At 38.6% G+C, this 26,329-nt stretch overlaps 1 protein-coding gene across 1 annotated transcript in view; it reads right to left on the bottom strand.

Moving 5' to 3' along the window:
• LOC110174424 (metabotropic glutamate receptor 4-like) overlaps nucleotides 1-26,329 on the bottom strand; it is a 132,803-nt gene that overhangs the window by 13,414 nt on the left and 93,060 nt on the right. The window contains exons 3-8 of the mRNA XM_055160351.1: nucleotides 21,858-21,993; nucleotides 21,525-21,679; nucleotides 20,479-20,619; nucleotides 11,291-11,491; nucleotides 2,991-3,127; nucleotides 275-1,210 (exon numbers count right to left, since the gene is read on the bottom strand). Of these exons, the coding sequence (XP_055016326.1) occupies nucleotides 275-1,210; nucleotides 2,991-3,127; nucleotides 11,291-11,491; nucleotides 20,479-20,619; nucleotides 21,525-21,679; nucleotides 21,858-21,993 (1,706 nt within the window). The remainder of the gene's footprint in view (nucleotides 1-274; nucleotides 1,211-2,990; nucleotides 3,128-11,290; nucleotides 11,492-20,478; nucleotides 20,620-21,524; nucleotides 21,680-21,857; nucleotides 21,994-26,329) is intronic.

Below are 26,329 nucleotides of genomic sequence, written 5' to 3'. Positions count from 1 at the left end.
ATGAGACCGATAATGCAACATGCATTTGTATGCACACGTCTCAAAAGATTTGTACTTTCATAAGTGCATGCATACATTTGTATCCTGTCAATGTGCTTTCCAATTATTTTTAATGTAATGCAACAATATGAATGTGAAATCGGATAACTTTAATCAGATATTCTTTGCATATTATTTGGTTTGTTATTTCCTATTCTTATATTTCAGAAAGTTGGAATGAAGTGCTCCGCTGTATGTCTTTTCTCATGCAAAAATCGTATGAGTGAGTTCTTACTTTTTCTGTGGACTGTGATGTGCCGAAGAAGATGGGGATGAAAGCCAGCCAGATGATGCAGGTGGTGTACATGGTGAAGCCAATAGGCTTGGCTTCGTTGAAGGTCTCTGGCACCCCTCTGGTTTTAATGGCGTAGACTGTACAGGTGACCATGAGTAGCATGCTGTAGCCCAGCAGGCAGATGAGAGACAGGTCTGAGATGTCACACTTGAGCACTCCGCGGGCCATCGTTGGGTTAGACGTCCTCTGATCCTCGTAATCAATGATGGCCTTAGAGGGATCCATTGCAAACCAGATACACACCCCGATCAGCTGCACTGAGGCCAGTGTGAAGGTGATAACCAGCTGGGAGGCTGGAGAGATGAACCGGGGGGCACTCACAGACATGGTCCCCTGTTCAAAGATGCGGTAAATGCGGTTGGTTTTAGTGAGTAGTGCTGCGTAACTAATACTCATGCCAAGACCCAAGAAGATCCTCCTCAGAGAGCAGATACCAACGTCTGGAGAAGAAATCATAAGGAAGGTGGTGGCATAACAAAGAAAGATGCCTGTTAGCAGCACATAGCTCAGCTCACGACCCGAAGCTTTCACAATGGGAGTGTCATTGTAGCGTATGAATGTGGTCACCACAAACAGTGTGGCCATGATGCCCACTACAGCGATGAGCACTGGGATGACTGCCCATGGGGAGCTCCACTCCAGCTTCACAATGGGGATTGAAACGCAGCCAGTGTGGTTCTCATTGGGCCTCAAATCAAAGCGGCACATTTTACAAGTGTAGGTGTCCGCTTGGTACTGATAGCCATCACAGCGCTCACAGTGCCAACAACAAGGAATGCCCTTCACAATCTTCTTACGCTCCCCGGGTTGACAGGGCTGGCTGCAGATAGAGGTGGGGATCTGACGGAGTCCACCAGGCCACTGCATTGAACGAACCTGTAGAGAGAACAACACACGTACAGGAATGAGCACGGATTTAGAGACAAACTGATATGAACCGAAGTAAGCCGCCCGTATCAGAGGAACAATGGTGATGCTTATTGATCCCCGAGGATATACTATACCTCAGAAGCTCAAGGACAGAGCATAAGACAGATACTTTTTTGTTTGGAGGTGAGATGGACCTATGGACTCTATGAATCTGTATGCCTCAATGGTACCTGGACGCTGCGAGGGAGGGCAAACCTGGGGTCAATCCAAGCTTTCCAGTTAAGATTAAAGAATTTTTTCCCCAAAGGTCGAAACATGTGAAGGGCAAGTGAAAAGTGGTGAGTGATTGTGGGAAGAGGGGTGTAACATAAGCTGTGTTCACACTGGCTTCGGAAGTGCCTCAGATTTGATTACATACAATCTGGTTATTAGATACGTGCCATTTCACATGTTTATCTCGCATACATTTTCAGACCAAACGTGGAAAGAATTCAAGTAAACACATCACTCATTTTCTAAAATGCAGTAAATCACATTTTAATTTGATAGTAATACCCTGGCTTGTAATGTAAGCCTAAAGTTTTAAAAGTAAATGGTAAAACATATGTAAAAAATAAAATAACATGACACTTTTTTGTCTTTGTCACAAGATCTCAGTAGAAATCTATGGTTAAATATAATCAGCCTGTGTCACAAGAATCAATACAAAACTGTCTAAAGATCAGATGAAGCACATTTTCATTTTTGGATACCTCTTTCCTTTGATGTAACTGTACTTTAAAGATAACATTATTTTTATCGTATCAAACAACTTGGTTCTCTTTAATGTCAAGTTATTAATTTCCACTTGTGTTTTTTCCACACAAAGCCAATGAAATTTGTCTCTAAATGTGCATTTAATTAACAACTCTAAGAGCCCTAATTAAATTCAGGCTTTAGACTGAGCTGCCATGTTCCTCAGAGGGCGCCCGCCACAAACCACAATCCTTCTTAGTTACCCACAGAATAGACAGTGGAGACGAACACTCTCTCAATCCTCTTCATGTCTTCTCTGGACTTTTGGAGGCTGAATTTGTTTGCTTCTTTATGTAACAGACTTTGATAATGCCCAAAATAATATCTTAGAAGTCAGTGTTGTTGTCCTTAAGCTGTATTGGCTTTCTCTTTTCCAACTGTGTTCCCTGTTAATCATTTAAACCCCCTGTGGATATTTACACCTTTGAAGATGGCTCAAAATAAAGTCACATGAACTGACTGTGATGACATGATGCAGCTCTTGAGAAAACTAGTCTTACAAAGCCCCAACAAAGCCCCAACAAAGACCCTTACCCGATGTAATCATAATAATGCCTTACATTCACATTTTCCATCAATTCTTCCAACCGCCAATGGTGGATGAACGTGCCAAACACGAACCACAGTATACTCTAAATATTAAATGGCTAAATTAGTAGGTAAACAAAACTACAATTTACAATAATATTAAAATGTGTATGTTTGACTCTTGTTTGATATGAAGCATATTCCCTTCTTTCAGTGTCACATTGCACCTTGACAGAGAAACAACTGTTTGCTGTTGCCCCAGGCTTTTGCTTCTACATGGTTCTCATCCATCAGTGCTATTAAATGGTTTATCATCCTTTAATATTTTTCACCCTATAAAATCACAAACAAAATGCAAAATAAATGGTATCCTCCAGGGCTCTTGTATGTGAAAGAAATGTAATTTGTTTCAATGTATATTTGAGGCCCCATCAGTGTCTATTTTGTCTGGGGGTATACTTACATTGAGATGCAGCTGATCGGTCCAGTTGCCTATAATCTTGTATTCGGCCGTCTTGTTACGTATCTGGTATTGATAGATCTCATAGCGTCCGGGAGCATCTCCGTCAGCATTGAAGAGCACTGGGTTCCCCGCGATGCCTAAATGAGAGAATAATAGGCATCATCAGCAGTGTTGCTTGATGGATATAATTGAGCTATTTCTCAGTGAGTATGAATCGATGAGAGGGTGACTAATGTGTTGTCATCAGTGATGTGGTCATAATTACAGGGTCGCATAAAGAATTTGGATGGCAATAGTTTAGGTAAAATCTTATTTTCACAGCAGCAATTTCTACATGCATGCATATTTACATATTAATGCATTGCATACGCACATGGTTGGATATTTCCTTAGATCAAAGAAATATATTACACTGAGCTTTTTATGCCATATCTACTACAAAACATGCTTGGATTTAGCTTCAAAAAATTATAAACAATATGAAACACATTTTATTGTAATTCAACTCCACCCAAAATGCTAAACAGAAATCGTTTTCGCAGTACATTATGATGAGTTAACAAATAACTAACTGAGTTGACAAATATTATGTTATAAGAAGACTCCAGCTATAATTTCTAGATTGAGGCAATAGGTTAATGTTTATTAATGTATGTCAAATCTGATTTAATTGTTAAACAAAATCACTGATAAAACCATAATCATTCTTATCTTAATCAGCCATTTAAGTCATGACAGCTTTTTCATGGCCTCCAGCTCTCTTCCTCAGTGTCAAGCCTGCCCAAGGTGTCCTGCTCTATCACAGCGATAAGAATGTTTAACAACGTATCCCAGTGTGCCATTTAAAGACAAGCTTCAATAAAATGTCACATTTAAAGCACCAAAGATTCCCTGTATCCCGTCCCCTGTGGAAGCCAGACGGCTGCGGTGATGTACAGGTCTGGATAATCAAGGCAGCATATGGAACGTGTGTCCTACAAGTTACAAGGGCAGATAATGGAAATTGTAATATTGTGTTTTACAGCCACAAGCTCAGTTCTTTACAATGGATAATTGTATGTCCAGGGATATATACACCGCTTTAATAACAAAACAATCTAAAAAAAAAATATATGATCTAAGTTTGAAGCCCCACCACATACATTTTTTTCTAAAAAAAAAAAAAAAACAGACTTAAATAAAAGTGTTTTTATATATATTTTAGATATTTTTATAATACTGAAAATGTAGAAAAAGTGGGCTTGCATCTCCAAAATATGATTTTAACTATGAAATCATGCAGTGACATGCCACCTCCAGAAAGTTAAATTCTCAGTTACTTTACACAATTTAAACATATTTTCGATGATGTGATACAATGCCATTTACAATACCTGTCTGTTTAAGCACCTAATGATCAGATTTCATTAAATTATTCAGAATTCATTTATTTTCAGGAGAGAGACCAAGGATATTCACACACAACTTTCTCAAAAAGCAAAGAAGAGCTTATGTTTATTTCTCCTCAATCACACAATAAACATCCCAGTCTGTAAAAAGAGGAAAACCTTGTCATTTCTCCTGATGGATTTTGTTCTTTGTTTCAGCGGGGAAAATGTAGCATTCTAATCCACATCCCTGTGAGTAGCTGGATTAGGGCATTACAGCTCTCCTCACACTGGTTTCTGTGACAATACCGCCCACATCTCCAAACACACACTGATCATGCCAGGATTACACTGACTGGGAGGAGGCAGAGAAGCTTAAAGCTGATATAAATAATGCTACATATGGAAAGACAACTGTGGCAGTAGATTTTAATCACACAGGCATTTATTTATTCCCCATTGCTTTATGTGTGTGTTGAACATGTCTTTTTTTTTTTTCGGCTCAGCTGGGGTCATATTCCCATGTACAGTGCTCGCAGTAAATAGGGAAATGAACCCAGAATACCATAGTGGCCTCTTCAAATGGATGGCACAGTAACATGCTATGATTATATATGTACATACATGCACACACCCACATTCTGCCTGTATTTTGTAGAATGCTAGCTTTCTCACTCATGTCATGTCAGGCTATTTTGTGTCATCTCTAGAGAACTATCACAAGAGGTTCTTTTATGGATATTTTCAATTTCACAAATAATAACTAAAATATATAATTTTTCCAAAGCTATTTTCCAGCCATGAGCAATGTGTGGACTAAAACTGATGAAATGTGGAAAAGTTGGGGGATCAATTGCATGCAGGGTATTTTTTGTTTTAATATATCCCTATCTTAAAACCTCCTTTTTCAAATGTGTTGAGTAGCAGAAACTTAGCCTGATTCATCAGCTGGTTTCACTTTGTATCACTTTGTAGAATCCCTCTGACCTCACAGTGTTAGAATTTGTTCGCTCGACAGTAGGCGGGTACATTTTGTCATTTGACTAATCACTGCTATTTGGTAGTCACGTATGTAATGCGCCGCTAACGGGGCTAACTGGTATATTAAGCTTTTCCCAAATCCTGTAGGAAGAAGGACAATAATGTCTTTCCCCTTGATGAAATTCACCAAACATTCTCTTTGTTCTGGCTTTAAATCCTTGATCTCGGAAATCGTTGACAACACTGAATATATGGCTCTTCACTGATGGCTGGTGCCTGAACTTGCACTTCCGGGGGTTTTTTGCAAACTGTCTAGTGTATTTTGATTCCTGGCCTAGTTGCTGGAGCGAAATTAAATTGAGTGGAGGCACTAGGTGGCGCCCGCTTGGCTAGCAGAAACTAGAGAATATTAATTAACTTAAATTATGTGGCAAACATAGTTATGCAAGTCAAACGTGTTATATAAATCCAATATAAAGCACAAAGATAAAAGCAGTGCAATGCAGAATAATAACAACTGCAATACTGCCAGTCTATCATAGTGATGCAAAAAATAATATAGAAGTATATGCAGGTAGACATGTTGCAGACATAACCAACGGCTTGTGTATATACTTGAATATTAAAATGTCAGAATGATTCACAAGCATTTTCACAATCAACTTTTTCCCACTTGTGTAAAAGTAGTAAATGTATTTAAAGATGTTATTGGAATTTTGGGTCACATACCAAATTAGCTAAAATCTCTCTATGATTAAATCAGGAAATCTCTCATAGTACACTATAGTTGTTCAATATATCTGATGCAAACTTAAAAGAATATTGAGTTGGAAATGCCATGCCACTAATTTGTCAACACTTGGTAGAAATCTGTCTCAGGTGAATTGTCACCTGGTGGCATCACTACCATAATACCCACTACATTGCTGTCCAGTTTCATCACAGCTGTGAAACTAGTTCTACTACCAGTACTTCTGTCTGTTGGAGTCTAAATTTAGAAGAGTGTATTATGGGCCGGTATGGTCATATCTGAGTTGCCGTGGAGGTATTAGGTCTGTCATGTGGCACTGACTGCTTGTCTAAACACTCAGCGTTCTCCACATAATAAGTTCCTCTGAGGCCTCCTGCCCCATTGCTGTGTGCACTCAAATGACTGACCACGGCACACCTCCACCTCTCGGGCTCCACTCTTTGTTTTTGTTCTCAGGGAGTTAACGGACCATGCTTAATTATATGTAATGTTTAATAACTCTACGACCTCCCTCCCCCGCACACACCTGAAGGAAAGAGGGAGTACCTTCATTAATTCAACATGTGCTGGTTATGCTCGGCTGCGTTATGGGGACACCTTGGTGAATGGACACTCAGCTCGCCGCCCTCTTCACCGGTCATTACCTCCTAATGACCCGCGCTGGATCGTCATGGAGAATTTACCTCTGCTCTTTAAGTACGCCTGTACGGCTCTGCTGATGTCACTGAGACTGAATGATGTCTCAATCAGGGCACAGAGTTCAATAGACTGCTGTAAGACTATTTTTAAAATGACTATAATGTTCGCATATAACAATACACAACTATATATCATGGTACTAAACAAACATTATAAAACAAACTACAAGAGCGTACTCCGATAAATAAAATATGTTGAGAACTGTTCCACTTCAATCATGATTCATGGGCATTCTGTCTTACGTGCTATATTGGTTACTTCTGACCATTAAAAAAATATATATTTGGTTTTGAATGAATTGCTTTGACAACTGTCCTAATTTTTCACCACTCTGAAACCCATGGATAAAACACTTTTCTTATGTGTTGCGTGTTATGGTGCTAACACTACACGCCCAAATTTGATCATTTCAATGAATGATGAAGTTATTATCCGTTAACACCAGGTGACTATTGCTTTGATTTGTTATTTTAAACTTAATTCTCTCCCCCAGTATTACCTCTGTGTTAGTAGTAGTTCTTTACACTGTTGGTATAAAGATAAAACTATTCTTAGGTTTACCATATTTCTTTGCACAATTTTCTTACAGATTACTTGATTGTATAAAGAATCAAGGGTAAGTCTGTCATAAAGACTTTTACAAAATCATATTTTGTTCTTACTTTTTCGATTAACTGTCAGATTCATGTGAGTGAAGAGGAAACTGACATTTCACATTTAACATCAAGCATCTGGGCAAAAAGACTTTGGCACATCCTTGAGCGGCGATCGGTGTGAAGTGTCCTTCTGAGCTCACCTTTGTTCATCTCTCAGAGGGACTGTCCCTGGTGAGAATGTGCCAGAAAGGCCATGGCTCTTTGTCTGCTCTGGAGCAAAAGAGCTTTGCCTTGACGTGAGGACGAGAGACATGAAACACTAGGGCGGACTGAAGTTTGGCACCACACGCTCAATGTAAAGGTGAGAGAGGAGGGAGGGCGCCTGGTTTATAGGTGTCAAACAGCACTGGAAAATGGACCTGAGGTGCTTTGGTCTCCTGTGGGTTAGTTCCAGTATGAGCTCTGGGAAGAATTTAACTTTTTTGAACTTTTACTGTTCTGTGGAATCTGTCTAATGTATTTTATGTGGTTATTTGTTATTGTCTCACCAGGTAAAATATTAAGCTCCCACTGTGTTGCTAAAAATTTGATTAAAATGCATCTGTCTCCACAGAGTATGTTCCAAAATGGTCTCTGAGAAATCCCTCGGTCATGCAGATACGATCCATAGCAAAATAAAAATCAGTTCTGTCAACTGAGCCAGATTAATCTCCTTTCATAACTCCTTACACCTAAATCAAAACAAGGAAAACATGGTGATAGTATGCTAATGGGTGTGAGTGCACCCATCAGGAGCCTGAACGATTATGCAAATATGACTCAGGCACAGTTCACACTTAATGTAGTTCAATAGACCCAGTGTAGTTCAATAGACCCAGTGTAGTTCAATAGACCCAGCCAACAAACTGAAACTGTAAACAAACGTGTATTAGTTTCATTGTAGTTAGCTCCTCCATTCAGGTAGATATAAGGCAGTGTCCACCAACAATCTGACCAGAACTGAAGAAGCCGCTTGGATGAGCAGTGAAATGTCTTCATTCTTAAATTTTGGTCCAGTTGACAGAAATGAATTTTTCTTTTGCTATTTCCAAAGTGGTTTAAACTTTCTTTTTCATGGACTCGTGGATGTGACATGCTATCTCCAGAATTTTACGCACTGTTGCTTTAAAAACACATTCTTATTTACAATGTTGGCTTGTTGAATGGTATGAAAGTCTGTGCCATCAAAGTGTCAAAAGTGAGCTGCTACTGGGCTGACATGAGAGACAAGAATGTATTTTATATCTAGGAAATTTTGTCTTCTCTTAATGTCTACATACTCGTAATTTATTTATCTATTTACCTTCTTTATATGAGAGATGTTATAGCTGTTGCCATATTTCCTTCATAGGTGTCTCTAGTCTTGGTGGCATATCACGTGCCAACTAACCTTCCATCATTATTTTTTATCTGTTCATGAACATAATATTTACTGTACGTAGTTGTCTTTGAAATGCAATTACAAACACGTCAAACAATAGTTGATTTACTTTTTATATTTCCTCAAAGGTTATCTGTCATCAGCGACAGACGGCGCCCCCTGTTGACATGCCAACAGTCCACTGATAGAGCTGATAAATGGCACTGAAGCGGCAGCACGGCCAGCTACAGGCTCAAAATACTGCACTAAACATCTCTCTGTCATTTGACCTTTAAACCCTGCAATCTTTGAAATGTGACCACACAGAAATACACATTTACACATGGTTTATACTGGACTGAGCTTGTAATTCAAAAATGGGAATCCTTTTCAGCAGGTGTCATTATTTATGAACTGCAGATATACTGTGTAAGTGTAATAATACAATGCACATAGTGTCTCAGTATGACTCACCACAACAAACAAAATGACCTACTTTCTCTATTTTATTTAGTCTGTGATTTGACTTGCACCAGTAAATAACGTGCTGTCCCCAAAAGATAAAAATATTACATTAACAAAAAAACATGCAGCTCAGTCCAGCCTTTGTACTGATGTTGTTTTAAGTACAGTGCCTCGGCAAGTTCAATATTACTGATGCAATTAGATGGAGTGCAGTGTAACCTCAAGGCAGGCCCTCTGGTCAGAAGATGTTCTAACACTAATGTAGTTTACGCATTACCTTAGCCCTGGACGATGAAAGGGTGGTTAGGTAAACATACTTCTATTTCATCAGTGAATGGAAAACAAATATGCTGCTAGCAATAGGAGAAACAGCATTGAAAACACAGCAAACAGTGGATAAGCAGAGCAGTACGCTAACATGGTGTGTACTGGGGGCTTGACAGATCATGGCCTTTTTTGTTGCTGTCGAGTAGTAGTATTTTGTCTTCCTTTGGTCAATACAACTACAAACTAAAAAACCCTTTATCAGAGCTTTATTTTTGCTTAAGTGTTGAAGAATCATTATTTTCCTAAGAAATAACTAGTTTGCAAATTAAATATTTTACATTCTGTAACATATACCTGCTCAGGGACTACAGGTGTGAACTAACATCCATGCTATTACCTGGTGCCAGCTTTTCTTTGACTTTGTCTTGGTTAATATATGTGCACTATCCCTGTACAAACCCACATCAGAAACCACATAATTATACACTGCAAGTGGTAAAGTAACAGCCAAATTCTCATTATATCAGATTCCATTCTTGGAGCAGAAAATGGCCTCTTTCATTGTCGTGTAAATCAGGAACTTTTCAAAATTAACAAGCCTTGTGCTCAGCCAGGTTCAACTGAACATCAAACTCGGGAAGCATGCGGAATTACTCATTCATTTAAAAGGAAATTATTTCCTTTTACTGATAAAATTAAACACCACATTGTCATTCTCCTCATGCAACAAGTAGATATTAGAATGACAAATTAGCCCGAAGAGCAGCAGTTCAAATGAATAATTTATCTCTACAAACATTGCACACTCAAAACCCTATGAAAGAATTCTAATTGTCTCAAATTTAAAATCCAACTGTCTATATAATGAAAGCCTGCATCTATGCTTTGTGTGCTCGTTTTTAATATTTAATATGCCGGTCATGAATGTGAACATGAGCGATAGCTTTGTAGAATGCAAGGCCTCTCGCAAGAAATGAAAAATGGGTCATGCAACAAAAGATGGTTACCAAGCTACTGAGATGCTCCAGTGTAGGAGGCAGTATCATGCAGCACTAACACTATGATAAATACACTTAAAGTTCATTTTTATAATCAATGTACAAAGTCCACAGCTATTTGTCAGTCTGTAGTGATATTTCACCAATCTATCAGCTCTTCAGTTAGCTTTACCCATCATGCAAAGAAGCTATTCTTTAATTAAACCTCTCACTCTGTAAGGCTAAGATGGCAAGATCCAAAGCAGACAAACAGACAACCAATCACTTTACATTCATTCACCATAGGCGCATAGTTTTACCAGTTACCAATTCGAATCGCATACATTCGGAAACTTGAAGTAAATTCTAGTACAATATGAATTAGATGATGCAGTATTTCCAGTTGAGGGACAAAAGCCAGTTTGTCCTATTGATTACATTGCCATGAAATATTTAAAAAGTAAATCCACAATGTTAAACCTGATCAGTTATATGACCAGAACCCACTAAATTCCACCACAAATTTGCATTTTTAACACCACTCATTCTACCAGCACCTCCTCTGTATTAAATAGTATTGCCCTTTAGGATCTTGCGATGTCATTTGAATCACCGCTATTAACATGCCATTCGTGAACGTGAACAGTCCCCCTCAGAAGAAATTTAAAATAGGTCATGCTACAAAAGTACGAGGTGCTGTGGTGCTAAAGTCTAGAACGGAGCTATATCCCTACCCTGTTGTGTGAAATATGTGTCCCATTTACAGTTTGTGCGACAGTAAAGGCAGCAGTGACTAACCTGCGAAGTTGAGCCGGCGGATGTGCTTGAGGAGATGAGTGCCGTTGATGGGGTCCATTTTGGCACAGAGGCCCACCTTCCATGGACAAAGCTCCTTATGCATGTTGTGTAGAGCGTGGGCCATTGAGTAAACAGCATCAATGACAAACTGCACTTTCCCCTCCTGCTCGTAGTTAGAGTCCTTCCCTATTCGCTCTTGGTCTGCAGAGATGAAAAGAAACAAAACACATGGCATGACTTAGTGTACGTTTATAGGTACGACAACAAACATTTTTACAATATTATGTTACTATGGTTACTGTTATGAATAGATGTGGACATATAGGGCAGTAACATTAGTAACAATCAAATGGGAATTGCAAATTGAATGGTTGTAGTTACTGCAACAAACACAAACTGTACAATGTATTGGGTCTCAATGTGCATTAAATCAGCTAACCTGGGATTTGAGTTGCCTGGCCAGCCAAAACCAGGCACTTTTCCTATATTACAAAGAAGGGGGGGGGGGGGATTAAATAAGTTTTCTTCCTCCCACTCCTTTTTGGGCCAATTTTTAATTTTTAATTTATTTTTTGTTGATGTGATTTGTGCTATGATTTCATTAATGTTATGTGTTTCATTGTAAAAGAAGGTACATTTCTTACTTGCCCAAAATAAATACATAAATCAAGATATGCAGTCTTGGCCCTGTCTGAGTCATATCTCTGCAAGGTCAGACTGGATTGACAGGTATTGGCTAAACAGATAAACGCATGGTCAGTCTGTATCAAACATGGCTGCTTAATATTAAAAAAGAAAGAAAAAATAACACAGAGGAGCAAATTAGCAAAGCACTTAAATGCTCTCAATGCGAGCTAAAAGTTTCTCTAAAAGGATGACACTAAATTTGTTAGGTTCCCATTTGCTGTCTAAAGGAACCTTAGGATCACATGGCTCAGTCTGAGTTTGGCTTGGACTGCAAATTCTCTACAGATTTCAGTCCAGATTCAATGACAAACATTTTCTGAAATGTATGTAATTGTATTTGTTTTGCAGTTCAGTTCAGTGTTCCCTCAAATGTTACATCTATTATCAATCTGGACCTACTGTACAAAGCATAAAATACTCCATAACCATTTGCAACACCCTTTCTTATATTTGACAAAGAGTTCACATTGTATAAGTTCTTAGGTCCCTAAAAAAATCCCACACTATATGCAAGTCACTTTAGAATAATCAGGAAATAAATGTGTAGCTACTATTCCATCATCCAATCAAGACAATTTATTCAGTTAAAGCTCCAGTAGTTTTGATGAAGAATTATCTACTTGTACATTTCCTCTAGCGTCTTTGACCTTTATTTCAAGTACAATGATGATAAAGAGGCGTATTTTAAAGTGCACTCCTGAGAACTAATATGCATAAAACACTGTGGTCACGAAAGTCCCCCAAGAGAATACACCAGTCTTTTGGCGGCAAACACTAATACCTGTCTTTTTAGGCTTATTTCCATGTTACTCCCACTTCTGAAACATGGTCACATTGGATGGGGACGACTTAGCACCAACTGGAACAAGATAGGGCTTTTAAACGAACGAGTGGCGTCAGTCCAATAGGTACAGAGAGGAAATGCATTGCTCCTTAGTGAGTCTTATTCTTACTGTTCGGAATAGGCCTGGCCTGGTGCAATTAGCTAGAAGGTGAATATTTGGATGGTTGCAGAGGAGAGGATCAATTCCAATATGTAGAGTGCAAGGTTTTCTCCAGAGGGAAATCTCATCAGTTAAAAACAAAAACTCTTCCCCGTTCCTCAAACACACGGATTTGTCCTCTGAGTCTTTCTAAACACTGCTATAGATTTTAATTAGCAACATCTTACAACACCTCCTCTTGCTCTTAGATTGCATGAGAAATTTGTCAAGTATGATGTAACAAGTGACGTTCACGTGACATAACAGCATTCGGGAATCCCTATAGTTTCAAACTGAGCTGGTAGGCAGGTCAAAATGATGCTGGAATGTGCAGTCAGATTCCAGATTTGTTGATCTGGTTTATGGTTAATATTACAATTAGTGGGACATTTAACATGAAACAAAAACTGGGACAAGGTTCATCATCTCCTCTGTCAGCACAAATGAAATGAAGTTTCTCACAATAGCTTTACAACATGCTGTTATTAAAGGTCCTATATTACGCAACATTGACTTTTGTGAGCTTTAAACCATGTTAGAATTTTGTTACCTCATCAAAAACATACCTGGAGTTGTGTTTCGTTTATTTACACATGCTGGAGTAATCCTTCATTATTTGTCTGTCTCCAAAGCTGAAAATGCTCTGTTCCACCTTGTGATGTCATGAAGCAGTAGTTTTCAAGTTAACAGCTCCTTTTTTACTTTTGATTCATTATAGATGAGTAAATCTAGGGGTGAAATTATCCAAAACTAAATGATCTAAGTGATTCTAGTGAAAGATTATGGAGTTTAAAGACCCAGTAGAGCACTTCCTCTATTACCACATGACATCACCAGGTGGAACAGGGTGTTTTCGTTTGAGAGAAGAACGCAGCCTAAGTATGCATGAAACAATACATCAGTCCAAGTATGTTTTTGATGCGGAAACAACATTATAACATAAATGATAAAAATAGTGTAACATGGGCCCTTTAAACTTTAATGTGTGCTTTTTGTAAAGTTAAAGGACTAAACTATAAGATTAATATGGCATGTTTTTGGTGCCAATCCTTAACAACAATCATTAAAGGAACTACTGCAACAACAATGTGATTATTTGTTATTTAAAAATGTGTGGATTTATATTCTTTATATGTTATTTCTAAAGATGAATGTGTCTAAAAATAAAATTAATTGAAAAAGAGATCACAAAAGGTCAGTATGTTTAATTCCGATGCTATTATGCATAACTATGGAACATTATATTTACATACCTACCAACTGAAAATGAATAATTGTCAGCAGATTATTAACTAAACAGTGGGCGGTGGTCAGCCGAATTTAAGATTAAAGAGTGTAAATCAGAATGTAGTAGGCTTGTCTGCTCCATTTTAGTAGTCTTTAGGGCACAACTGTTAGAGCAGACTTAGATAAAACTGAATGTGACATATCAGTTTTGTCTGCTACAAACTACTTTTTAGTGTAGTCTGTAGATAAACAAGTAATATGTGAGAGGCTAGTGCATTGGTGCCCTTGCACAGAATGCAACAATTACAACTGTAATGTTTTTTCAGTTGGTTGCTTAAAGGTCCTGTATTACACAAAATTGACTGTTGTGTGCTTTTGGGCATATTATAATGTTGTTACCTCATCAAAAACAGACCTGGAGTTGTGTTTTGTTTCATTCACACATGCTTGAGTAATCTTTTATGATTAGTCTGTCTACATCTCCAGAGCTCAAAATGTTCTCCGTTCTACCTTGGGATGTCATGAAGTGGTAAATTTGAAGTGCTGAGCTGCCTTTTACCTTTTGTTCAGATATTGGTCATTCCTAGGCTGAAATTATCCAAATTATTTTAGTGAAGGTTGAGTTTTAAAACATTGTGTTTTCAGAGAAGAACTCAAAACCCTAAATATGGAGGGTTTGTGTGATAAAGGTGTGAATGAAACAAAACAACTCCAGGCATGTTTGTGATTTATTTATTTTTTTTGGCTGATTAGAATCAATACATAGACCATTATTTTACATTTTGTTCATTATAAGGTTTATATAATATGGACCTATCTTCACTGATCTTCATTGAGAGATACTATTACTGCAAGCATTAGATTTTTGACTACACATTTTTATTGTTGAGAAATGGCCATGTGACATTTTTAACCCTTCGAGTATAACCCAAACATGATGAAACATGATATTATATTACTTTTGAACACCAACAAATAGTGCCTTTCATTCTATCCATCAGCCTGCATCGCTGTGGGCACTATTGGTCCAGTCCCAGTCATTTCCAAGGGATGGCCATTTATCATGCAACATCTGTCCTCTTTAAGGTTCAAGCAATTTTCAAGAGCCACTTCAATCTGAGAGAGTGCCATAGCCTGCAATCAGCCCCGATCTCCGTCTGTCAACCATCTTTCATTCTCTCCTCCTCCTTCTCATTGCAGACCACAGGCGCTTAATGTCTCCGATTATCTGCAGAGCTTTTCAGATGCATGAATTATTGTTGGAGGTTACGGCTCAATAATTAAGGGCCAGGGGCTGAGATTGGACCCAGATTTCCACGGTTTGGCCACTTTGCGGTTGCCGTGGGGAACCCTGCGGGCTAAAGTGGGCGTTTTGGCGGGATATAGCTACATGCTTTTGGCAGACCACCCACGCTGACTTTATTGTCTGTTCATTTTTTTTCATAAGACCATTTACCATCTTTAGCTGTGTCTTCATTGGCGTTTTGGCTCACATTCACACATTTTCAAGGCTGCCTTTTCAGCCATTTAGATTAAGCAGAGCAGTAGCAAAGTGGTGGGTGTCTTTCACAGTGGAGCATCATGCAGGACATTTTTGTGATGTGTGTGGGCTACAACCTTTGACCTTTAGTATAGCCACAGGGTAATATTTCCTTAATGCTAAAGCGTTTTGACTGCTCATTTAAAGTTAGACCCAAAACTGGAGCACTGATTTATTGTGTAGTACTTGTACTTTTTGTGGCAAGTATGCAGAAAGACTAATACAAATGCAAGACTACAAGCATTAGTTTTAATAATTATCATCATGACAGTAACATCTGGTGACTTCTGTTTTCATGACAACTGCAAGTCTATTGAATGTACCCTTTGCTCATTATGTTGAATCTGTGCATGCATCCTTAGGGGATATTGCCTGTAATTAATCAAAGTTGATGGACAGAAGTGATGACAAGGTGGCGACACAAATCCAATGAGGAAAGCATAACGATTCACTGTTGGCTGAATAGCATGACACAAAATAAGTTTAGTTATTGCTTAAATCTTCTACCTGAACACTAAACAATGGAATGCCACTAGGTCTCTACAATACCATTTGAAATCCATTTATATAAATGAGAGCTGATTTCTCTCATATGACTACAGTAAAAGCTGTTCCTACTAAACATCATGCATGCAAACACTCGCATTTTTCTGAACTTAAACCAAATTTTAAAAGGTACACAAACTTATTAAATAATTTTAAATGCATTTTACCAGAGGATCCATGTGATGAAAAGCATTGTCACTTAACTATTAACAATAATATCTTTTGAATGAGAAATGTCCTCAAAATATCACCTGGAATGTCAACAGGAAGTTGAAACCTATGAATATTTTTTGAATATATTATTATTTAGTCATTACTTTTGAATAACAGTCTAATAGTTATTAGTTTGACATGTGTCCTGATGTAGTTTTATAAATTATCAGGTGTCACTTTCAATTTATTTTTATTCCATGACTTTGGTGATTTTTATCACATTATTCAGACACCAGCCAAGTTGTCAAGTTAAGTGCTTTTCAAAAAGAGAAAAATGGAAGAATTCTCTCTAGTTAAAATCTTCACTGTTCCCCAAACAGATTTGGTAGCTTTTGCTCTCCATTACTTTTCTCTGTGAGATACAATTTCAAATATAATGCAGAAAAGTGACATTAATCAGATTCCCATGTGACAAATGTATTATTTTTTTTCTTAACTGTTCGAATGGTAATTATTAAATTTAGATTAAATGCATGGTCATTCAGGTTAGGAAAATAATGATTAGTACAGTTGGTTAGTCCTAGGTAGAGATGATTTTAGGAGAAATATAAGTTAAAAATTAAAAAGATGAGATGATCTATCTGTGCTTGGGTCTGGCACCAATCCCGCAATCTGGTGACCCTATTGTGGCTTGACTCATCTAATTAAGCAGACAAACCACCTGAATGTTAAATCTCCAGTAAAAAAGTCCACTATTTCCCTCTCCCTAAAACATTAATAAGCAGAAAACGAAGTAGCTTGCAGAAGAGTCCCCGCTGTACCTTACATCTGCTCTCCACATTAATCAATATCAGTTTTACATCTCCTTCATTCACAGATAAAAGAGGACTCTGGCTCCTCTCCCAGTCACTGCACTTGTGTGTGTGCTTTGATCAGCTGGAGCAGGCTCGCCCTCTCAGGACGGGTTATGCTACTGCCCCATGTGGTCTACAGACAGACAGCCTCTGCATCGACTCAACACCAGCACAGAAAGCACTGCTAACAGTCACTCTGTAAGCTCACACAAATGCTCAGGACTCTCCCACCACCTAGTAACAATGTGTGGATCAATCATGGAGATAAGGCAAGAGGACTCCAGTCTGTAAAGTGACACAGAAAAAGTGAAAATTTAAATAATCTTTTATATAAAAACATAAGATTGTTTTTTTTCTTTCAGCATTTTAAAGACCTTGCAGAATTATCATATCTCAAAAATGATTGAAATTGCTTCAAATATTGCAGGAAAATGAATCTAAATACTTCACTGTGAGTGGAACGAATTGAAAGTGATACTTTCAACTGCATAATTCCAGTGAATTAAAAACTTAAAACTATACTTTGAAACATTTTCCATGGACATGAATGAGGACAGACTGGATGGATACCATACCTTTTACTGCACAGCCACCCCAAAAATCTAATTAATGTTTTCAATTTGTTACTTTCCACCTCTGAAGCACTATGCTTTATAAACTATAAAACATAAAAATACAATACAATACACTTCCAATGGGAATATTGAACTCTACTTAACAAAACAATTTCCCAAAGCTCTTTTTGTTCTATTATGCATTTACAATAGGCTATAGGTTATCTCTGCTCTATTGTCAGAGTCATTGTAGCTGTTCATTATTAGTGTAGGCTATTATCATTCATCAAACCACAAATAGGCTACTATATAAGACACTATTAGATAAGATATCCTATGATAGATGTACCTCATAGTTGAGATTTGTTTCCATGAGTACAATTAAACAGTATAGGAAAGCATCTGCCCAAATACTTGTTTTCAAAACCACACTGCACTGCAGTTTAGCCAAGCGGCCTGTTGAGTAAAGTCTGTGTGGTCTGTTACGTTTCATGTTATGCGCAGATTGTGTGCATGCACAATATTGTGGCTTCAGGGCAGAGCACAAAGGCTTGGTTTGCACTGTCACCGTGCTTCTTTCCATTTGTGGGAACAGTTAGGAAATTGTAAACAACCAACAATACACAAGAGGGTCACCAACTAGTGTACTTTTGGTGATACTTGAGAAGCTTGGAATAAAGAGGCAAGAGATGGCAGGAATTTCATATTTAAAAAAGAACAAAACCAAACTGCATGCTGTAGAATGAAAGGGGTTGAACTGAAGCAAACGTCAAATAATGCCAACCAATATATTCTGTATAAAAAACAAGAGGTGGTCATGCATTTGTCATGACTTCTGATGGCAAGAAATTTCCAATCCATTGTCACATTTACTTATTTACTTTTGACAAATGCAATATTAAACATACCCTTGTATTATAAATAAGAATGGGGAGTCTGGCATAAAAGTTTCTCTCTGACTGCGATGACTTGCTGATCCTCTAAACCATACTGTTATTAAGTTTGTGTGTAACTGTTAAATTTTTTTTGGTTTTGCTGTATTAAATTTTTATATTTTAATGATGTATTATTTTAATTTCATTTTTAATTAATGCAAGGAGCCTGTCCAACACAGAAAGCATAATTTGTTCCTAAATGTGATTCTAACACATTTAAAAGTAGACTATTTGCAAATGTGTTTTCCGACACAAATCTAATTTCCACATGTGAATTAAGTGCTCTATCTTTAGCCTGTGTGAATGAGCTTGTACCCTTTAGCTGGGAGCAAATTGCAAAGGCTGTGCGTTAATGTCATCAGCAGTGGTGTAGAAGGTCTTTGATTATGTGCACCAAAAATTGAGATATTGTCCTTTGAGAAGTTTGCCATTAACATTGTGAATGTGTCTATATTGTTTCTATGTATGTGCAGTTTAAGGCTGCAAAAAGTAACTTTACCATACAACATTCAAATTTAGATGCATTGTGATGTTCATCGCTAAATCAAATCACAGGTTTTTAATATGAACAAAAAAAATATGTAACTGGATTGCATGAGGGCAGCTCTATGTTCCAACAGCTCTATTTTCCCACATTACTTACATTTGTTAAAAATATAGTAGGAAATGTTATTTCATTTTATATATTGCTTCTCAAAATTGGAGGTGCAGTTACGGGGCCTTGTTGTAAGGCTCTGGTAAAGGTCAGGGCTTTATAGTTGGTCTTCAGGATTAGTTAGGATTAGCCTTGGTCCTCAAATTGTAGTAGGACCTGGATAACCATCACATACATTGAATTCTTAGAAAATTGCACTGCAGCAGAGAAGGTTTGTGAGTAAAAATAAAATAAAATGGACAGTATATTCTCTTCAGCTGTCAACATAAAAAATGATCTGTCAGTTAAGTATTGCGGTTTTCCATCTACAAAGACAAGTTAATGTAGTTTTTGAATCATGGTAAAAACGGGAACTGATCTCAAGAAGTGCATCTGATGTAACAGATGATTTAATTAATATGACTTCAAAATGAAAGTCTGTATGCTGGATTCAAGCAGGTTATTAATTCTCCTTGTTGGCTAATTGGCTTAATCAAATTCAGTGCATGGGCAGAGCACAAGGGATGCATTTTTATGCATAGAGATGTCATTTTGTATTTTTAAACTGAAACCTAACTCACAGCATGATACTTTTTATTCCTCCTTAAGAACTAATTAAGCAGAAGCAGAAAATTATGATAATAGTACTCGTGTGGACTGCCAGATAAAACTGGTTTGACCCTAATCATTGCAAAATATATGTTTTACATCTTAATTGCTGTTTAAATCTTAATATAAAGTGCTTGTTTTCCCCTAAAGACAGACTGCACTGCACGTCGCATGGCACTGAGCCTGGAGCTTTTTATCTGTGCAGCTCGGCTTCACCACTCACTTGTTATGGCCCGACGCTGAAACACGCTAGACTCAGCACAAATCGCCAAAAGAAAGCTGTGATATGAACTGTGATTCTCAGTGAGCAATATATAACTCCTGCTCAAGACAAGGTGGGCATCATTGTCAAAACACCTTCAACGGAATGTGTCACCTTCCTCAAGGCCTCCTGAAGACTGTTGTTGTTTAAAAGTTTGAACAAAGAGAACACTAAATACCCTGATCTCAAAGGGGGATGTCTTACTTGTACACTTCTTGAGTCCGGAGCCTTTCTTCACAGCGTGACGACTGAGTTTGCAGTTAAAGTTGTTCTCCCAGAACTCAGCAAACCAGATATTTCTTCTGTTGTTCTCCAGAGTGCGGCTGATGAAGTAGCGATCAAAGCCTGAACACAGAAATATTTGTCACTCATTCCCTCACCTGGTTAACACATTCAAGTCATGCTCAGACAACATTTGGATCAAATGTTAGGGGCTAGTGAAGGATAGAGGAGCATGTGAAAGAGCCATTGCATGTCCAACCCATAGACTGTATAAAGAAGTGTACGTTACCCATAGCATTCAGTCAAATGAAGCTCACGAGGCTAGCAGTTGTAGAGGCGAATTTGGAGCCGATTTTCGTAATAGGAAAGGGAATTTATTTACAGACAAAATAGCAAAATAAAAGCACCAGGATCATGTAGGGTGGGTGACTAATATGGGTTAATAAACATTTTAAAACCAAAATGATGATGCTCACAGCAGCACTTACAGAGAGAGTGGTGACAATTTTCTATGTAAAGCCAATTGGAATTGATAGAGCTGGAAGTACCTCATGAACACTTCCTATTTGTAACACAGCGGCTAGCAGGCTTGCTACGTCCATTTATATATACAGTCAATGGTCCAACCCAAATATGAAACAAAAGGACTTGTAAATGAAATAATGATGATGATACTGTAGTTTGTGTAAAATTCTGGTTGAAAGCATATGAGAGGTTTGGACTGGGTTTCTTTTCAAATGACAAGTTTTTTGTTTTTATTTGTTAAAAATTCAACACAAATTTTCAGTGTTGTATTGTCCATCTCATTCATTAAATAATGCCTTCAATTAGTATTCTTCAGGATGTTTGTGTCAGGATTTGTAGCTGTATTTGTTTGAAGCAGTTTAACTATTGAGAGGAGGGATTGAACCAGCAAGCTTTGTATATTGCTGAATTGAGTGTGGACACATTGAAAAAACAGTTTTCATAAATGCCCCACTTCTTTGGTATTACCTGTGATTTACCACTGGCTCTGTTATACTCTGTACCTTTGATTGACTGGCGCTTAGGCAAGATGGTGACTGCCCCCTCTGCCATCTCCTCCTGGTGCAGGACGGGAGAGATCTTGGAGCCCCAGCTGTCTGAACCCACCCAGATGAAGTGTCCTGTCTGGTTGGCCTTTTTTGCTGCCTGGAGAAGCCGCCTGCGAAGTGTGAGGGAACAGATGTTTGACCAGGATAAGGTTACGCTGATCTCATAACCTCTCTACTTTGATTTCGTTGTGCCACTCATCATACAGGTAGACTAGCTGCATCCTCTCCCCACTGCAGCGATTAGGTTTATATCATCAGAGAGGGATATTTCAAAGCCTTTAGCCTTACCTGATGTCGTCCTCATTGGCAAATATGATGACCACCCGTGCGTTGGAATTTTCTCTGAGTCGGCGGATAACCTTGTCGAACTCTGTAGGCTTTGGCTCTCGGGGAATCTTGACTGACTGGGAAATGCACACCACACCTGTGAACATTACAGAAAATGATTAATGACTAATTTTTTACTTTGCAATATTCCAAAAAACATTCCTCCAACTTTTTCTTTTGGGAAATGTAATGTTGTAAATTTTACATGCCTTATAGCAATAAAGCACAAAAGCATGTAAACAAAAATTGTGTGTGATGAACTGAATGTGACTGGTTGTCACTTTTAAATGACCTACCTGCACATTTTGTAACTTTTGTACCACCTTTATAGACACGGCTGGCTATTATGAGCTGGCTCATATAGCTGACTACTATACCAAATGCAACCAACAGCACAGATGTGATCCCCAATGACAATGTCCTCAGTTCCAATATAACTTACCAATTCCAACTTAAGTAACTGAACCAGTGACTTTGAATACATGTTTGTCAGACTACTTTACTACAAACAGTGTCGGCGGCAAGGGGGGGCATTTGAGGGCCGTGCCCCCCCTAGCGGCCACTGGTGCCCCACCCCCCAGCACAGGCCGTTATTATTACTATTTTAAAATGATTTTGATTGGCGCATTTCACTTCGGGCTGAGGGCACAAACTTTACGATATCACAGTCTCTGTTTATTTACTGTAGTGTGATTGGACAACTGTCCTGTCACTCACGTCAACCTGCTGCGTCAACTCGTAGCGCTTCACGATTAGCGGCAGCAGCTACTTTAGCCTAAAGCTCCACACAGGAAATGGCGAGAACAGAGTCAAAGACACACTGATAGACCCGCCGCCGGGACCCGGGACTGTCGCTACCACTGCCGGAGCCGGGACATTCTTTGCCGGGACCCGGGACAGTTGTCGCCCGGACTCGGGACAGTCGCCACCGGGCCTGGGCTCTCGCTGCCTCCGCCGGGGCCACTCGCTGCTCTATCCGCCTTTGCCCGCTCGTTTCTGGGTGTAAAAGTTTGACCTGAGCATAGTGCGCAGAGGGCATAATTCTACCTGGTGTCCTGGTGCTAATATGGACTGGCCGTAACTTTCAGATTTAAGTGGGAAGTGGGATTAAGACAAATTTTTCAACCATCTTGTGCACTCGGCTCCTGGACCTCGCGTCACGAACCAGTTTCATCTTTTAATATTGGACAATAGACTTTTAGAGACAGAACCAGTGGGACAGTGGATAGAGGAAACACTCTGCTTCAGTCTCTGGAGAAAGTAAGAGGCTGGTTTTCATTAGTTTGCAGCAAATCTGAACATGAAGCCTCACAGGTAAATAGTGTTATAGTGTTATAGTTAAATAGTGCGTAAATGAGCTCGCGGGTGCGATGGAGCTGCTCTGGTTCTGTCGTGTGCTGTAGGTGCGGCATCTGTGTTCATGTTGTGATCGTAGCCTCTTATTGTAGTTTTGCAGACGTTGTTGGGTCTGGGTGTGAGCGGCGTGTTAGGTTGTGTTGTTGTGTAAAGTTTGCGCTTGGCTGTTCATTGTGCTCTGATCGATACTGTTCAGCCAATAGTAACCAAAATGTCTGTTTCTGGTATTTGTTATAATACTACAGCCTATATATATATAATACATATATTATTCATAATATATATTTATAATTTTGGCCTTGGTGCCCCTCCCAAAAATTATACCACCAGCTGCCACTGGTCCTGGTTTAGTCCTGGTTTAGTCCTGGTTTAGTCCCGGTCCCTAAAGTCTCAGGTCTCTATAAGACAGTACTGGACGGCGACTCGCGTACCACGCCCACTACAGCCCTGGTGCTGTCCTACGTGTGGCTCTTTCTTGCCCGATTGCTTCTTTCAGTGATGTTGTTCAGGGGTGTTTTTGACGAGAGGCTGTTGTTTAATGTTTACAACCAGTGGCAGGCCTTATTGTTTTTTAATAAACCTCAACCTTTTATTATTGTCTTGTGTGCGTATCGTCTACCATACAGCCACAACAACTATTGCAGCTAATAATAATAATTTTAATAAAATAATGATAAAAATAACAACAACACATAATTAGCCTAATACTGTAAAAGAAAAACATGTTTGATAGCATTTCTGCTTTGTATGACTCCACCGCGTTAAAATATTTCTCAAATGGCAGTGCCCCCCCTGCTGGTGACCCACGCCCCTCCAGTAGATGTGCTCTGACGCCGACTCTGACTACAAAGATGGATAATAGTCCCAGAAGAACAACTGAGTAATGGGTATGTAACAAAAGACACAGCTCAGCTTTGTAAAACATTTTTCAATACTAAAACATCAACAGAAAGAACTTTATGTACACTCAAGGCTTGTGAAAAATCCATTTTGGTAACCTACTCTATAAAAAGGTTAATGCAGTTAAAAGTTCAAGGCCTATTCCACTCTAAAATGCTCTGTGCAGTTTTGACTTGGGTAAGGATGGGAACTTTGTGCTACAGTTCTTTCTGAGCAGCTTGCAGGTGGTGGGATGGAAATATCTAGCACATACTGTTCTATAGGTACACTGAAATTACAGTCCGATGAAGTGAGCGTGTCAAGTCTGGCAGGAGGACTTCTTCAGTCAAGATGCTCAGAAAAAGCTGCACAAGTGTCTACAGGAAATGATCAAACAAACCAATTACAAATTCTCTAATAGACACTGCTCTCCATCGGCAGTCATTACATTAGAATTCATCTGAAGACTTCACACATATTAGCACAGCCTGATTACTTAGCTTTGTACAAGACATTATGCACCCTGTAACTAAATACAAAATAACAACAGAAGATATATTTGTATTACAATTACTCAATTAAAGCGCTCATATTTCGCTATTTTCTGATTTATGATATAAGATTCAAATCATATAATCAAAAACATATCTGGATTTGTGTTTTGTTTCAGTCACACACATTTAACACACAAACCCTGCACAATTAGGCTGAGCTCTTCTCTCAGACTGAAAACGCAGTGGAAGTGCTCCACTGTGTTTTCAAACTCCATCCACTTTCACTAGAATCATGTGGATGATTTCAACACTGGCATTTCCCATCTCAACTGAACTAAAAGTAAAAGGTAGCTCAACTTAGCTTGAAAACTACAACTACATGACATCACAAGGTGGAACAGAGCATTTTGAGCTTTGAAGGTGTACAGGCTATTAATAAAGGATTACTCAAACATGTGTAAATTAAACAAAACACAACTCCATGTTTGTTTTTGAGGAGGTAACAGCATGGCTTAAAGCTCATAAGAGTCAATTTTGTGTAATATAAGACCTTTAAATAATAATACGTTTTTACTACACAATTTGCTTTGATGCAGCTTTTCTCATCTTTAGCATGTGTCCAGTTAGATTTGGATTGTTTTATTAAACTTTTGTTGTCCAGCACTACAGCTCTTGCAATTTCTATCTTCAAAAGGCTATCTTCAAAAGGAACCTTCTTCAATAAAGAATACCAAATAGCTCTTTCTCTATTTCATTGCCATGTAACCTTCCTTTTTAATACTAATAGCCCTTTTAAAGCACTTCAATCGCCTGCATACTGTCTTACCTGTCTGCTTACAAAACCTGCAGACATTTTTTTCACTCATTTGATTGTTTCTCTGCTATTTATACTGACATATTTACGCCTACAGACAGATTTACAGCTAAAATATTAAATTGTCAGATTTTTAAGACTGATGTTTGGTCTTTTTGTGCCCTCCAATCATCTTTCATGATTTGGGAGGAGTGCTGCAAACTCCCTCTGTCTTTTTTAACAGCATTTTATCACACTGACGATTGTTGATGGCCCACTTGTCCAGCTGACTCAAACCATTAACGTTATTGGTCATTTTGGGTGTTTATACTTGAATGAATTGCTTGGGGTGAAGTGTGAAGAAGTATGCAAGCCACACAATGACTTTGCCCGATCTCGCTGTGAAGCAACTCTCTTTCGCTGTCTCAAATCAACCTAATGGAAACTAATAGTGACAAATGGCCACCCAAGTGTCTGGCCGTCCACAATGAGTCAGTATACGCTGTATTCCTCCACTGTTGTTTTTCTATTTTAGACATCAAGGTGCCTTCCAAAGTGGTCTAATAGACACAATATATCTAAAAGCTGCAGTGTGCTTTCGGTTTGATTTGTGAGCGAGCCGAGATACAAGAATGAGATTACGCCACAGCAGCTCAAAAGTGGACATAAACCTGCGATTATCTTTCAACTGGGGAAGGAGATGTGAGAAAGTGAGATAAGAAGTTGAATCAGTGTATTTTTTGCCGTCAAGCTGAATGCCTTTCATATCAGTGAGGTCCAACATTATCAAAATTCGCTTGTGTTTCAGAATGATAATGTTTTCTGGACAAATAGAGTGTGCCATAGAGGTGTCTCTATTATTTTTTCTTATATGAGAAGGGCTTTCTGTGCTAGTGGAATCCATATGGGCA

This window comes from Boleophthalmus pectinirostris, unplaced genomic scaffold (assembly GCF_026225935.1).
Source record: "Boleophthalmus pectinirostris isolate CB_2022bp ecotype Guang Dong unplaced genomic scaffold, ASM2622593v1 HiC_scaffold_3, whole genome shotgun sequence".
Lineage (NCBI taxonomy): Eukaryota > Metazoa > Chordata > Actinopteri > Gobiiformes > Gobiidae > Boleophthalmus > Boleophthalmus pectinirostris.
This window is presented reverse-complemented; position numbering and strand designations above follow the sequence as displayed.